The following is a 16,132-nucleotide window of genomic DNA, read 5'->3' as shown; positions in this document are numbered from 1 at the left end:
GCTGGCTAAAAAGTCGGGCTCAGTGGGTAGTGATCAATGGCTCAATGTCAGGTTGGTGGTCAGTTTCTAGCAGAGTGCCCCCAAGGATCGCTTCTAGGACCAGTTTTGTTCAACATCTTTATTAATGACCTGGATGAGGGGATGGATTGCACCCTCAGCAACTTTGCAGATGACACTAAACTAGGAGGAGAGGTAGATACACTGGAGGGCAGGAATAGGGTCCAGAGTGACCTAGACAAATTGGAGGATTGGGCCAAAGAAATCTGATGAGTTTCAACAAGGAAGAAGTGTAGAGTTCTGCACTTGGGACGGAAGAATCCCAAGCATTGTTACAGACTGGGGATCGAATGGCTAAGGAGCAGTTCTGCAGAAAAGGACCTGGGGATCACAGTGGATCAGAAGCTGGATGTGTGTCAATGGTGTGCCCTTGTAGCCAAGAAGGCTAATGGCATATTAGGTTGCATTAAGAGGAACATTGCCAACAGATCCAGAGAAGTGATTATTCCCTTTTTTTTGGCTCTAGTGAGGCCACATCTGGAGTATTGTGTCCAGTTCTGGGGCCCCAACTACAGGAAGGATGTGGACGCATTGGAGAGGATCCAGCGGAGGGCGACCAAAATGATTAGGGGGCTGGAGCATATGAGGAGAGGCTGAGGGATTTGGGTTTGTTTAGTCTGCAGAAGAGAAGAGTGAGGGGGGATTTGATAGCAGCCTTTAACTTCCTGAAGGGAGGTTCCAAAGAGCCTGGAGAAAGGATGGCAGAACAAGGAGCAATGGTCTCAAGTTACTATGGGAGAGGTCTAGGTTGGATATTAGGAAAAACTATTTCCCTAGGAGGGTGGTGAAGCACTGGAATGTGTTACCTAGGGAGGTGGTGGAATCTCCATCTCTAGAGGTTTTTAAGTCTTGGCTTGACAAAGCCCTGCCTGGGTGGATTTAATTGGGATTGGTCCTGCCTTTGCCAGGGGTCTATTCCAGCTCTATGATTCTATGACTTGAAAAAAAATCCCAAGAAATACTGAATTTTCTGTTTAAAAAAATCCCCAAATTAGAAGCATGTTGATTTAACCAAAACAGGGAAACTGGTTTTAAATGAATATTCCCTATATTTTAACTGTGTTTTTTTCTTTTTTTATATTATGGATTATTGGCAGTTAGTACCTCTATATCTATGGCTACATTTTTACCTATACTTTTTGTCCTTTTATATAGGAACGTTTTAACTGATTTATTAAATACTTAATTTGGATTATTTGTTTATATAAAAATTTAAAATTCAATACTAACACAGTGCGTGTGTGATACTTCATGTTTATTTAGTTAAGGCTAAATTGGGGCTTTGCTAAAATGGTTTACCTGGACTGCCTCAGGAGCAGACCAGATCTCCCTCACACAATAGGACTCCTGGTTCAGCCTTCCCTCAGGGGAGAGTACCTTAAGCTGAACCAGCCTTCTGCCTTGCACAAACTATTTGTCTCTGTGCTGGCTCAGCTGAACTGTTGCATGTGCAGGAGGGGGAGAGAAAGTCAAGGCTCCAGCTCCTCCCCACTTATGCCCTGCCCACCTGAATAGGGTAAAAAGAGGGAGGTGAGGTGAGGCCGCCATGTGAGAGACAGCTAGCCATCCAACTATCCTGCACTGGCACATATCAAGGCTCAAAACTGCAAATCATGAAATCATGTTACCTCCCTGTGACTATAGCCCCTTGTTGTAAAAGCTGCAGCAGGGAGGTGTAATTCCCAAACAGGATAGGCGTACATACACTGACTTTACTCAAGCTAGTGTATTAACAATAGAAGTGTGGCCACATCAGCATGGGCTAGCTACCTGAGTACAAGCCTGCAAGCCAGTGCCTGTGCCATCACAGCCACACTGCTGTTTTCAGCACACTAGTTTGTGCAGCATTAGCACAGATAGGTCTATTCTAGCTCTGACTTACACTTCTCAAGAGTTGTGTAGACATAGTCCTAAATAACAATACCACACAGAGAATTATTTAATAATTCAGCCATATAAATTAGACTTCAGTCACAGAATTACAAAGGCTGATAATGTCGAGGCCATGTATTTATGTCAGTCCTGATTCCACACACGTAGGCGGCCTCTTATCCCCAAACAGAAAATTACTCAAGTCAAAAAGGCTCCTGATGTACTCAGTGGTTTACATGTCTAGCTCAGACTGCAGTCTCTTAATTTCTAGGACTCTTTTCCCTCCACTGCTTTTAGTTTCTTCACTACTTTTTCTCATAGAAATGGTTTGTCTTTGCAAAAGCTTATGCTAGCTGACTTGCCAAATACATGCGAGCTTTAAAAAGACTTCTCTTGACAGCTGCAAATGAAGTGATGTAGGTTTGTTTGAAATAAAATCATACCAATTTGCAACCATCTCCAACTAATCATCTTGATTAACCCAAATATATTCTGTTATAGGCATTTTAAGAAAGAATATTTTAAAATTCTCAGGTTTTAAGTATTGGTTTTAACTAGGGATGTAAAACTGTGTTTTAAAACATAACCACTAAAAATCATAGTAGGTACCCATGCTGCAGGCTCTGCTTACATATGCTTAATATTTAAATAAACTTTATACTGCAGAGCCCACAGCAAAGCTGCCCCAAGAGCAGGGTGGCAAGGGCTATTGAAGACCCCACTACCAGGGAGGAGTTTTTGCTGCAGGGACTGCCAGCCCCACTCCCCAGCAGCCAGGATGTAACCTGTGGTGGAGGGGGCATGGCTGGTCACACCCACCCTTGACAGCAGCCCTCTAATGGGGGCGAATAGGGAGCTGCTCCAGCCCCCTATCAGATAACCAGTACCCGTAATCCTCACCTGTTAAGAGTGAAGCTTACCGGTTAACCTTTTACATCCCCAGTTTTAACATAAAAGGTTTAATACTCAGCCCAGGGTACACAACTATAAAAATGATCAGACATTCAGTAAACTATGTAAACACTTTCAGAAGTTAGCAAATGTGCAGCATAAATTTTTTTAAAAAGATGCATGTAGGCATGTGCACTGCTCTGGTATATTTAGCATGCACATATTGCAGGCAGCCCTAGAAGGTCATACTTACAACTGAAACAAAGGCTTACCTGTTAATGTAACTTAGAGCAACATATGTTGGCTGTTGTAGTTCTTGCTTCTCTAACACACGTGGGTCTGTATCTGTAATAAAAATTCAAATATGAATTTGCTACATTTGCACTGAAATATAGGAGTCTGTATGCAACATATCTGAAGAATAAAAATGTAAAATAGCTAAACCCTTTCTTAAAATAAGCTACGTACAACACAATCATTTGCTCATTCATTCATAAACAACATGATATTGTATTGCATTACTTTTCCTGGGAATTCCAAACATCAACAGTGATAGAATTTCCACCTGGTTATACAAACTTCATATCCCACTCACAAATTATTACATTAGTTTTCATTCCTTACAATAACAATCTTGGCATCATTTCTATGATTTAGACTGTTAAATATGAAATAGAGTCAAGAATTAAAGATTTCTTGAGAGATTTCTAAATCTGATCAACAAATTGTGACCCTTTACAAAAGGGCCAGTTTTTCACAAGCAGTTGTTGGTTGAGGTTCATCACCTATTTATCTCTGTGCACAAAATTCAGCTTCTCATTCTCCCCTATGTGTTTATTAGGGCATAAGCTTTTGCAGGTAAAACTCACTTCATCAGATGAATTGGAGTGAAAGTTACAGACACACCACTCCAATTCATCTTATGAAGTGGGTTTTATCCACAAAAGCTTATGCTCTAATAAATCTCTTAGTTTCTAAGGCTACATCTACACAGCAGCATTATTTTGGAATAACTGATTTTATTCTGAAATAACAAAGAGTGTGTCTACACAGCAAGCCATTATTTTAGAATAATTATTTTAAAGGTTACTCCTGTAACCTTCATTTCACAAGGAGTAAGGGAAAATGAAGGAAGAGCGTTCTTCCTTTGACTTCCCGCTGTGTAGACAGCAAAAAGCCAAATTAAACTATTTCGACTTTCTATACAATTCACATAGCAGAAGTTGCGTAGCTTAATTCGACTTTTGCCCTGCTGTGTAGACGTGCCCTAAGGTGCCACCAGACTGCTTCTTGTGTTTTGCAGATACAGACTAACACAACTTTTCCCCTATGTACAGTAAACTTCCGATAATCCAGCACCTTTAGGACCCAGGGGGTGCCGGATTATCAGATTTGCCGGACTATCAGAAGGGGGGACTATGAGGTGTCTGGGGTGGGGGGGGGATGCCACCCCAGACCCCTCATAGCCCCCCCTTACGATAGTCCGGCTCTGCCCCAGGGCATCCCTGATTCAGCCGCTGCTGGTCAGTTTCAGCAGCAGCTGAATTGGGGATGCCTGCAATAGAGCAGCTGGGGTGCTGCCGGGTTGGTCCCGCAGCACCAAGGGGCGGCGCTACGGCACCAACCCAGCAGCACTCCAGCTGCTCTTGGGGACGCCTGGGACAGAGCAGCTGCGGTACTGCCTGGTTGGTTCCCTAGCGCTGCCCCTCGGGGCTGCGGGACCAACCCAGCAGGACCCCAGCTGTTCTGCCCCAGGGGTCCCCAAGTCAGCCGCTGCTGAAACAGATCAGTGGCTGATTCCAGCAGCGGCTGAATCGGGGACCTCTGGGGCAGAGCAGCTGGGGTCCTGCCGGGTTGGTCCCGCAGCGCCGTCCTTTGGTGCTGCGGGACCAACCCCGCAGCACTCCAGCTGCTCTGCCCAGGCATCCCCAAGAGCAGCTGGGGTGCTGCCGGGTTGGTCCAGCAGCTCCGAGGGGCAGCACTACAAGACTAACCCGGCAGCGCCCCAGCTGCTCTGCTCCCGGCTTCCCCGATTCAGCTGCTGGTCAGTTTCAGCAGCAGCTGAATGGGGGAAGCCATCAGGAGTCCCGGAGCATTGGATGCCGGACTAATGGAGTTTTACTGTATGTTGTTTTCACTCTTTCAATCAGAACGTCACATAAAATACATATGCAACAAAATGTATGTTCAGCAGAGGATTTCCCTTAGGAAGCAAGCATTTGTTAATTCCCACTAACACTGACCATACAGTTCAAGAATGTGGTTTTATGCACTATTGTTGTTCAATTCAACCTTGCATTTATCTAAACAAAGAAGCAGACTTAGTCCATGCCATTGAAACGAAGAACATACACATTTTTAAAACAAAAAAAAGTAGCGTTTTTTTTAAACAGAAGAATCTTGATTTAAAAAAAAAATGTTTTAAAAAGCTTCAATGCAAAAAGTGCATCAATCATGCATATGAACATTACCATGCATGCAGTCATTATCACAAGCTGTATGTATGGCTAACAACACTTTTGTGGACAGCTTATGTTTCCTAACTACAAAGAATGCAGACTGTTGTTCTAAATAGCTCTCTAGTACTGCTAATAAACATCTTTCCTTTCTCATTGCAAAGAGTATTCTCAACACACATGCAATATGCTAAACTGAACCCATTTTCTCCACATAACTTTAAGGCATGTTATTTTTCAACCACTCATTTCCCTAATATTGTCATAGGTGCTTTTGAGCTAGTTGGCAGCATCTGTATTCTGTTTTAAAACATTCCAATAATAATATTAGGGCCCAATTCTTTACCCTACTCAGGTAAAACTTCCATTCAAAAGGAACAGCAAAGTTTTGACTGAAGAGTACAAGATGATTCACCCCTCAGTTCTACTCAGAAAAACTTTCCCCAGATGCTCCTCACCCCAAGATTTGGTCAGTGGCAATTCAGACTATTAAATTTGACAACGTACTTCACCAACATGTCCAAACATAAATGGAAACTTACAATGCTGATATATTTGATTGAGTTTTAGAGAACTGTCACATATACATACATAGTGTCAAGAGGATTAACAACCCATAGCCAATTACTTTTAACAAAAAACAGACCTTTTCTTATGCCTGAAAAGTAGATGCAGACTACAGAGATTACAGCGTTCACCAACACCCAGTGCACAATACTGCTCTAACTGAAGATAGTGAGGAATCAATTATCTTATATGTTATCTTTAAACTCCACTCAACCAAGGATGGCAAGCTCAAACACAAAAAAGATCTCTTATGTGCTTTTGCCTTACTGTGAAATCTCCATTCATTTAGCAGACCAAGTATACCACGTGCATCATGATGAACTCTGTTAAGATTTACATCTTTGTGGTTAAAGGTCTACCATGGGACTGCCTCCATATAAAACGTCTGCAGAGCATTATCCCAAGTTGGGGTCATCCTAAAACTGCTTCAACCCAAGTTTAAACATCTGTGGTTAAATGACTGTAGCTTCCCTAATCCAGTTCTTAACTTGGATTAACCTTCATCAACAGTGAACAGCCTGTGACTGAATGAGGCGACTTTGTGGCTGGTCTGAGTCAGTGTTATATGTATGCATGGGAGAAAAGGGCTAAGGGAAAATATAGTGGCACATCCACCACCTTTCTGCTTTATGGGAGCTGCTCCCCCTAGCATTAATTGAAGATAAGAAAGCACACATGATGTTCATCTTGATATATCAGAACAGGGTGTGGGAAACTGTTTACCTAGCATCTGCGCACAGAACAGTTCAAAACTGAATCCTCAAATCACGGTTTGTAGCATTTTTGTAGTCTTTTATTGGACTAAGTTACATGGAGCTTCTGTTCACAAATTGTCCACGAACAGGTAGCAAAGATCTCATATTATTCAAACTGATGAAGGAATATCTTCTGTGAATGATTTTTGGTTGGCTAATCATTTGGTAATTATATTTGATGCATAGTTCTGTGCTGGGTAGCTGCACAAGTCATGCATTATTCCTTCTGTTCTCTGGCTGGATAACATACATCACTAATCAAAAAAAAGCAAGTGAGATGTACTATGAAATTTCTGATTACAGGCAGTCCCCGAGTTACGTACAAGATAGGGACTATAGGTTTGTTCTTAAGTTGAATTTGTATGCAAGTCGGAACTGGCGTCCAGATTCAGCTGCTGCCACTGAAACTGACCAGGGGCTGACTACAGGAAGCCGGAGGCAGAGTTGCTCTGCCCCCAGCTTCCTGGAATCAGCCTGATCAGTTTCAACAGCTGCTGAATCTGGAGCCTGGGACAGAACAGCTGGGGCGCTGCCCGGTAGGTTCCCACAGGACCAACCTGGCAGCACCCCAGCTGCTCTACCCAAGGCGTCCCGCAACAAAAGCCTGGTCTGCTGGGGGTGGGGGGGCGCACTAGCTGCACCCCCTCCCCCCCAGCACACCAGGGAGACCCGAGCAAAGCCGCACAGGCGGAGGGACCCCGCCGCCGCCCGTGTGGCTTTGCTCCTGTCCCCCTGGTCTGCTGGGGGGGGGGGGTCCAGCAAAGCCGCTGGACCCCCCCCAGCAGACCAGGGACACCCGAGCAAAGCCGCCGCCTGGGGCAAACGAGCAAACTAGCGGCTTTGCTCGGGTGTCCCTGGTCTGCTGGGGGGGTCCAGCGGCTTTGCTTGACCCCCCCCCCCAACAGACCAGGGAGACCGGGAGAAGCTTTTCTCGCCCCGTAAGCTTTTCTCGTTTGTAAGTGCGGATCCGACATAAGTCGGATCCGCGTAAGTCGGGGACTGCCTGTACTTAAAAAACTGCTTTTGCATTTGCACTTAAAAACTTGAGACCTAGAACATATGCAAAAACATAAAAGGGTAGTAAATATGCTCAAGCTGAAATTCACTTTCAAATGTAAAGTTCCAAAAATATTTTCCACTAGACGAATGAAAACCACATTTGCTTCCTAAATATTTATTTGTCCCTATGATAACATAACTTACTTGAACATAGTATCTCTTATCAGAGATTCTCAAAGCACAATTATTCATTGGCTTTTGGGTGGAGCGTTACACTCCATCTACAAAGGAGGGTGAAGCAGTGGGCATAACAAGCAGTTGCTACTGCCTCCTGAGCTTTTGGATATTCTGTTTCACTCCTCCAAACAGCTTTCACTGGAGCCTCACAGTATTTGGTTCTGCACAACTACAACAATTCTCTCACTCCTCCAGCCTTATGTTCCAGTCACATAGGAAGACAAGACACAACGGGAATAGTTTAATTATACCGAAACGTTACTGACTTAACATATCCTGGGACTATTCGGCAATAAATCATGTGGTGAAGGTCTTTTTTTTTTTCCTTAATTGCTTCCACTTATTTGGAGGAGGGCTACCATCCACCCTCTCCTTTTGCAACCTGGTCCCAGCCAGCCCATTGCTAAGACCTGCACCATTCTCCCCTCAGAAACAGGGTAAGAGGAATGGGAAAAACAGGGAGAGAGGATTTTGACTCTGCTGTACCAGATGTTAGAAACCTCAACCTCCTTTTTCCAGCTTCCTTAGGGGATGTCTCTTCCTACATCCACTTCCAATTCCTCTTTATTATAGAAACTGTATTTCTTCTCTGTAACGATAGCCACAGCGGATACCTGCCACACTTGCTATCCACTTAGGCTATGTCTACACAACAGCATTATTTCAGAATAACAGATATTATTCCAAAATAACATAGTGCACATCTACATGACAAGCCATTATTCTGAAATAATGGAGAGCTGGAGGTCATCTTACTTAGACTCTTGTAACCCGTAAGGGAAGTCGAAGGAAGAGTGTTCTTCCTTCAACTTCCTGTGTGTAGACAGCCCCAAAAGCAGAAATAAGTTCCCCCCAGCACCAGCCTGACATAAGCTACACAACTGACGTTGCTCAAGTTGCATAGCTTAATTTAACTTTTGCCCTGCTGTGTAGACGTGCGCTAAATTGCAACATCTTGACCTAACTTCCTTATCTACCTCACCAGGTCCCTGACCAGTGAAAAAAAGCTACCCTGCCTCAGCCAATCTAGCAATGAAGAACAAATGCTTTATCGGGGCTAAAGGAAAAAGTAGACTAGTGCAGGACCACAGCAGATCAAAAAAATCCAGGCCTACTCTAATCCCATGATTAGGAAAATATTGCTGATTGATAACAGAGAGCTCCCTCTAGAGCAGGGATCGGCAACCTATGGCTTGTGGCTTAAGCTCAGCCCCCCTCGCTTCTTCCCACCCACAATGGGGATCCTGTGTTGGCAATCCAGCATCACGCCACAAGATTGGAGTCAGCGCCGGGGGGCGAGAGGAGGGCCACTGAGTGGATCCGGTTTCTGGGGAAGCATGCATGCAGCTCCTCTCCTGACCCCTCACCACAGCAATGTGCACACTTACTTATCCACCCTACCTTCCCCTGTGCTCTGGGGAGGCAGGGCATGGGAGCAGCAAGGCCTCCCTCCATCTGGTGATCACCTGAGTGACCACATCCAGCTGTGGTGATGCACACTGAGCACACAGGGGCTGGATGCGGAGGGCGGCTAAGATGGTGGCAGAGGATCCAGACTTTGGGGACTGAGAGCGGCATGTGCGCTTCTTCCTGCACTTCCTGCAGATCCTGCCCAAGAGATACTTGTCCCTGGAGACCAGCAGGTACCAGCCAACCTAGGGAGGCGATGGGAGTGGGATGCTGCTGTTGCTCCCATGCTGCTGCCAGGCAGTGCGTGTGAGGCTGAGGGGGCCCTTTGGAACTCTCTCAGGGCATGTCCCATCGGGTTCTGCTCGTGGTTGGCTCCCAGGCTGGGGATACAGACGCTGCTCCATTGGACAGAATCTGGCCAATGGAGCAGCAGAAAGCCATGCCTGGGACAGGGAGCCTGAGAACAGTATGGGTGCAAAAAGCAAGGAAGACCCTGCACACCCTGGTTCCCCCACCACCCTGAGACCATGCACCCACAGCCTGCTTCTGCCCCCTTCCCTTTGGCCAGACACCCACACACACCCTCCCCCATGGCCAGATTAGGGTTGCCAGATACCTTCACAAAAAATCCTGAACAGGCAGGGAAAAATTGGTTGAGCAAAAGTTGCTGTGCCTTTAAATTACCACGCTCCTCGCTCCCCCTGCCCTCGCAGATGCCGCTGGCCATCCATCCAAGAAAAACAGAAAATGCCAGCCATTTTACATGTCTGGTATTCTGCATTTTTTTTAACCAGACGCAAGGCCAAAATACTGAACTGTCCAAGTGAAAACTGGACACCTGGCAACCCTAGGCCAGATACCCACATACCCCATCCCCCCTGGCCAGACACCCACCTGCATCCTGCTCCTGTATCCTACCTCTCACCCAGATTCTACACCTCCATCCCTATCACACTCACTGGCAACTTTGTCCTGTATACTGGACCCTCACTTTGGCCTCACCCCAGCACCTGAGGGGCCCACAAAATCCACTAACCCTGGAGCCCCAGTACAGTTAATCTGTCCTGAGGCATTAAACTCAGTCTTCCCTTCCAATCCCCTTCCTCCACCATGGGGCTGGTTTACTAGGGGAGTTAGGTGTCTCAGTTGAGGGCCATATTAATGAGGGTTGGAGGGGTTGTGTTTTTGCTTCACACTTGTGTGGGACAATTTTTCTGTGGGACAGTAGCTCCTGACCCAAAAAGGGTTCCTCACCCCTGCCATAAATGAAGACAACGTTGAAACCTTTTGTGTTAGACGTAATATTTTACTATATTTAAAACTAAAGCCTGGCCAACAAGCCGCTAATTGGGGCTCAGCCCCCATCTGGTCACAGCATTATAATACTCCTGTACCCCCACACATCCCAACTTTGAGCCCATCATGCACCTGAACCCCCTGCCCTGAGCTCCTCATACCTCCACATCACCAGACTCCTGCACTCCCATACACCCCAAACCTGTGCCCTTAGTCCATTGTATACCCAAATCCCCTGCCCTGAGCCCCTCATACACACCAACCCAGACTCCTGCACCCCCACATCCCCAGTCCCCACCATAAGATTGACAGAAGACAGCCTGAATGTGTGCATGAAGCTGTATTTGACCAGTTATGATGTAAACTTCAAAGAAATAAGTGAAAAAATACAGCAGAAGTCCCATTAAATAAAGTCTATGAGTACAATGTTCCATTTGTGCTGTTAATCATTATGTCAATTATCAATGCTATTAAGTTGTATATTTCCAGTCATGCAAATGTGCATTCTTATATGGCTCTTTATTGACCTCTTGTTCTGCATTTTGATGTAGTTGGGCTCTTTGGTTTGAAAAGGTTGCCGATCCCTGCTCTAGAGTACATTGCATATAAGTGCCTCCTGGTGAGTTGGTACCTGCACCTGGTCTGGTCACTCCTTGTTCTCCTTTGGGCTCTGGTCAGGTAAGCCTGTCTCTCCTTCCCCTGCCTTGTAATGCAGCAGGGATCCCAAAAGGAGTCCTGTTTTGTTTTTCCTGATTCCCAGACAAAGAACCAACAAATTTAGTTGTGGTAAGCACTATTATGTCATAGTCTTCAACCTTATTAGCTATTTCTTCATTATCCTTAACTATTTCTCTAGGCCCCTACCCTTTCCCTCAACAACACTTCCTTCCTCTCATGCCTGCTCCTGAAACACATCTTATTTTCATTTTCATTTTCATTTATATATCTCCCTTTTTCTGCTCCTATTTTCATCCTGCCAATCTCTCATCCCTCCCCAAAATTGTCCTACTGTATAAGTAACCCATTCAGTTACTGAATATGATAAAATAAAATACATAGATGTGCACAAACATTAGTCAACATTTGCACACGAAAAACCTAAAATGTCCCATGAATTTTTACTCCACTAACCCTTGTACTTACTTCCCCTATTGTATCTGACCTTGAGAGTGCTCGTTCTTGTTATGGCCTGCTTTAACTATAGTGTCAATTTGTGTGTGTGTGTGTGTGTGTGTGTGTGTGTGTGTGTGCGCGCGTCTCTCTCTCTCTCTCTCTCTCTCTCTCTCTCTCTCTGTGTGTGTGTGTGTGTGTGTGTGTGTATAGATAGATAGATAGATAGATAAAAGTTTTTCACACCTGGTGACAGAATGATGTCGTCATGGTCTCACACTCTCTGGCCATGAAAGCATCCAAAGAGAGGGGGCTTGGTTAGTGTAGTGAGCACAGGGTGCAGCCCACTAGTAATTAATTAAAAAACTTTTTACTTAAGTCGAGTGTGAATAATTATACCATTTTACAGTTGGGTAAACTGATGTACAGAGAGATTAATTTTCCATTCAAGATTAAAGAGCAAGTTAGTGGAAGTGCATGGCAACATACTAACTCACTCTCTATGGCTACATCTACACAGCTTCCCTCTTCGGCAAAAGCCTATGCAAATGAAGCACAGATTAGCATATTGCCACACTTCATTTGCATAACTATTGAGGAGCCGGCTTTTGTGCAAAAAAGCTCCTAATTAACACTATGCAAATGAAGCACAGAAATATGCTAATCTGTGCTTCATTTGCATAGGCTTTTGCGGAAGAGGGAAACTGTAGACGCGCGCGCACTCTCTCTCTCTTTCTCTCTCGCATATATATTAATAGATCAGAGTTCTGTGTTTACAACATTGTATAGGTTGTACTGGTGGTGTGATAGGGAAAACATTATACACACTCCAATGGTAAAAGATCTTTATCATCTCAATAAGAAATATACATGTCTCTTACAAAATGGCTACATAAAATGTTCCATCTATAGTTCCTTAAATACCTGTAGGATAGCAATCTTATTAGCAAGTCACTTAAACAATTTTTGATGGGACACCTATAGAGTCAAATGGATTTGCAGATGATAAATCTTCAATATATCTCACTGCACACATCCACAAGTAAATCACACAAGCAGCTGCAGGAATCAACCAGTTGTTGGTCCTGTACAAGAATCACTTTAACCACTTGCTTTCTGAGTTATTAGTATGTGGTAAGCATACTGGCAATCAAAACAGGCCTGGGAAATGGGTTGAGAACAGCCCTCCCCATGATGTCACCCCCGCGTGCCCCTCAAGCCCCGCCCCATGTCATGTCCAGCACACAGCGCAGGCGGTGGGTCGGGCTCTGCATGCCGCTTACAGCATGGACACTGAGCTGCTTGGAGTGGGGGCAACAGCATGCAGACACAACGGCCCACCAGATGACAGCCCACTGGGAAATTCCCGGTATCCCACTGAGCCAGTCCACCCCTGGGTATGCCTCACTATTTTCCTGCTTTCATTAATTATATAGTGAAGCTCTTTAGAGCCAATAGAACAAAGCTTCACTTCCCAACTACAAAATATGCAAGCCACCTTTATTATTTCTTCTCTCTCACACAATGTAATATGAAGCACTGAAGACATTTTATAACAGTAGGAGAGCAGCAATAGCACTTTCTGTAGGACAGTTCTCTCTCTCACACATTCTCACACACACACACACACACACACACACACACACACACACACACACACAGTCCACTATAGTACTAGATTTTTCCTAATGGGAGAGTTCTAACAAGGAAACTTCATCAATTCACATTGCATTGTTACTCTGCTTGTACACAGGTCTGGTATAAGAAATTGAACATAACACTAATTAAAATATGACAAAACATATACCCACACAGATGTGGCTCTGCTTTTCAAGTTTAGCATAACCAAACACATTGACTAGAACAGGTGATAAGATTATCAATGGCAAATAATAAAGTAAACACTTTCAATTTTCATGCCAATATGGCAGGCTTTAAAGAGGCGTCAACATTTAACTAATCTGGTCTTCTATGACCATAAATAACTATACTGCACCATCTTTATGAGACTGCTGTAGGAAGCCTAGCTTTTTCAGTGGAGTAACAAAATGAATCACTGCCCACAATACTGAGTTCTGATTTAGGATACAACATGCTTCCACTTACACCAGTGGAGTACAGCTAGTTCGGATTAGGAAGCCTAATCCAAACTAGCTACTCCGTGCCGCGTGTAGCCACGCGGCACGGGGTTCGAACTAGCCGGGATTTAAAAATGGCGGCGCCCGGTTTATGCAAATGAAGCCCGGGAAATTCAAATCCCGGGCTTCATTTGCAAGTGCGGTATGCCTACATTACCCTCCTACTTCGAAATAGGAGGGTAGTGTAGACATACCCTGATAGAGGCAGCAAGGGGCAGGGGAACTGACTAGTCAACTCAACTATCCGATAAGCATTTGCTTATCAGATAGTCAACTAGTCCTTAACATCCTTAGTCTATACAGCACTTATTTCACAATAGAGCACTCTTCTTCCAACTCCCCTTACTCCTCATACAATGAGGCTACGTCTACACTGGCCCCTTTTCCGGAAGGGGCATGTAAATTTCACTAGTCGTCGTAGGGAAATCCGCGGGGGATTTAAATATCCCCCGCGGCATTTAAATAAAAATGTCCGCCGCTTTTTTCCAGCTTTTTTAAAAGCCGGAAAAAAGCGGCGGACATTTTTATTTAAATGCCGCGGGGGATATTCCTTCAAAGTAGGAATAAGAGCCTCCGGAAAAGGGCACTTTTTCCGGAGGATCGGGGCCAGTCTAGACGCTCTTTTCCGGCTTTTTTAAAAGCCGGAAAAAAGCGGCGGACATTTTTATTTAAATGCCGCGGGGGATATTTAAATCCCCCGCGGATTTCCCTACGACGACTAGTGAAATTTACATGCCCCTTCCGGAAAAGGGGCCAGTGTAGACGTAGCCTGAGGGTTACAGTAATGGATTAAAAAGTCCTTCAGCTTGAAAGTATTTCGACATTATTTCAAAATAACTTAGTATGCATCTACACTGCTGGCATTTATTGCGAAATAATGTTGCTATGTAGATGTGCCCTAGATGACAAAGGTGCCATTTTATACCCAATTGTTATTCCTTTATAAAAGAATCGGGCATAACTGTTGGCAGTGAATTATATAGTAGTAGTGAATGGGGTGAATATTGAACTATTCTTTCATTTCACAGAGGTAGCCTTTCCAGAGCAATGGTGGGGAAGCTTGCACTGCCAAGGCCTATATTGCACCATTTTTACATTAGTAGAGGACTTTAAGCAAAGATCATCATATTTGGTTGCCTGAAATGTGTCAAATGTTACATAATTCCATATTCAGCTGCCAAGTATGTGACCCAATTTTCAAATAGGATTATCATCTGCAACTTTTATGGACTTCATTGGAATTGCACCTAATGCATATTAAAAAAATCAGGCCACCGATTTTGGCCTCTAATTTTAAGTTTTAAAGTTGAATCTTCAGTCTTCAGAGCCAAATCATTGCATCCTACATCATGACCCCTAAATTCACAACAGCAGAAGCACAAACAGGATTTTTAGAATAACTATTATTTAGTTTTTATTAAATTTTAGGGAATGTAGACATTTCCCCACTGTTTTTTTTTTAAAGAAATATATCCTGAGTATGATTTTCAAATGTACCTCACTAATGGAAAGACTTGACTTTCAATCGGACCTGTGCTCTTAAGTCACTTAGAACTTATGAAAAATCAAATCCTAGCATAAAAATCACAACAGATGCACAATATATTATAGGGTCTCAAAAGTATCCAAAAACCTGATTAACTTTATTTGAAGAATGCTCCTGAAATATTACCGCCTACACACCATCCAAGAGTGTCTGTGTTGCATATAACTTGGTTTTTCACTTCACCGTAAAAATCTGGCTTATACAAATCAGCTCAGCTAATTAATTAAAATTATCCTTCTCTAGAAACTAATCTTACTTCAACTAACAATTGCTCAAACAAACATTTTTGTTGGCTTATTCAAAAGTCTGCAATTGTTCTTAAATAGATGCTGAACTTATCAGCCAAGTTATTTTAAACTATTCCCAAGCCAAAATTTCCATTACAAGGAAGCTGCTGCAGACTAAGAAGTTTGCCTTGCCAATTTCACTTTCAGAGGCAAGATTATTCAGGTGTTCCTATGAATTTAAGGGAAAAGATTACTAAAAACTACTACTTTGCAGATGCTATCAAAGATCCCCCTAATCTCTTCAGTAAAAGAAAATACATTTAACTATTGCCGCCAAAATTTGCCCAACTGAGGGTTACACAAACAACTTAACAAAAGTGACTGCATGGAGAAAATTGCTACAACCTTCCTCATCTTTTTTTAAAATCAACTGCAGTCCCAGGAGTCAATGCTCTGAGAAGAGACAACTCAGACAGAAATATACCATTAGAGCACAGCACACAGACCCTGATTTTGAAAAGACGTGCTTGAATTCAAGGGAATGGCTTTCATGCTTAAATATACGCCTAGT

The 16,132-nt window shown here is 43.8% G+C and overlaps 1 protein-coding gene across 1 annotated transcript in view; it reads right to left on the bottom strand.

Annotated features, from left to right (window-relative positions):
• JAZF1 (JAZF zinc finger 1) overlaps positions 1-16,132 on the bottom strand; it is a 313,629-nt gene that overhangs the window by 152,874 nt on the left and 144,623 nt on the right. The window contains exon 2 of the mRNA XM_075922158.1: positions 3,093-3,165. Coding sequence (XP_075778273.1) covers positions 3,093-3,165 — 73 coding nt within the window. The remainder of the gene's footprint in view (positions 1-3,092; positions 3,166-16,132) is intronic.

Source organism: Pelodiscus sinensis, chromosome 2 (assembly GCF_049634645.1).
Source record: "Pelodiscus sinensis isolate JC-2024 chromosome 2, ASM4963464v1, whole genome shotgun sequence".
Classification (NCBI taxonomy): Eukaryota; Metazoa; Chordata; order Testudines; family Trionychidae; genus Pelodiscus; species Pelodiscus sinensis.
Note: the sequence above shows the minus strand (reverse complement) of the source record. Positions and strands in the feature narration are given on the sequence as shown.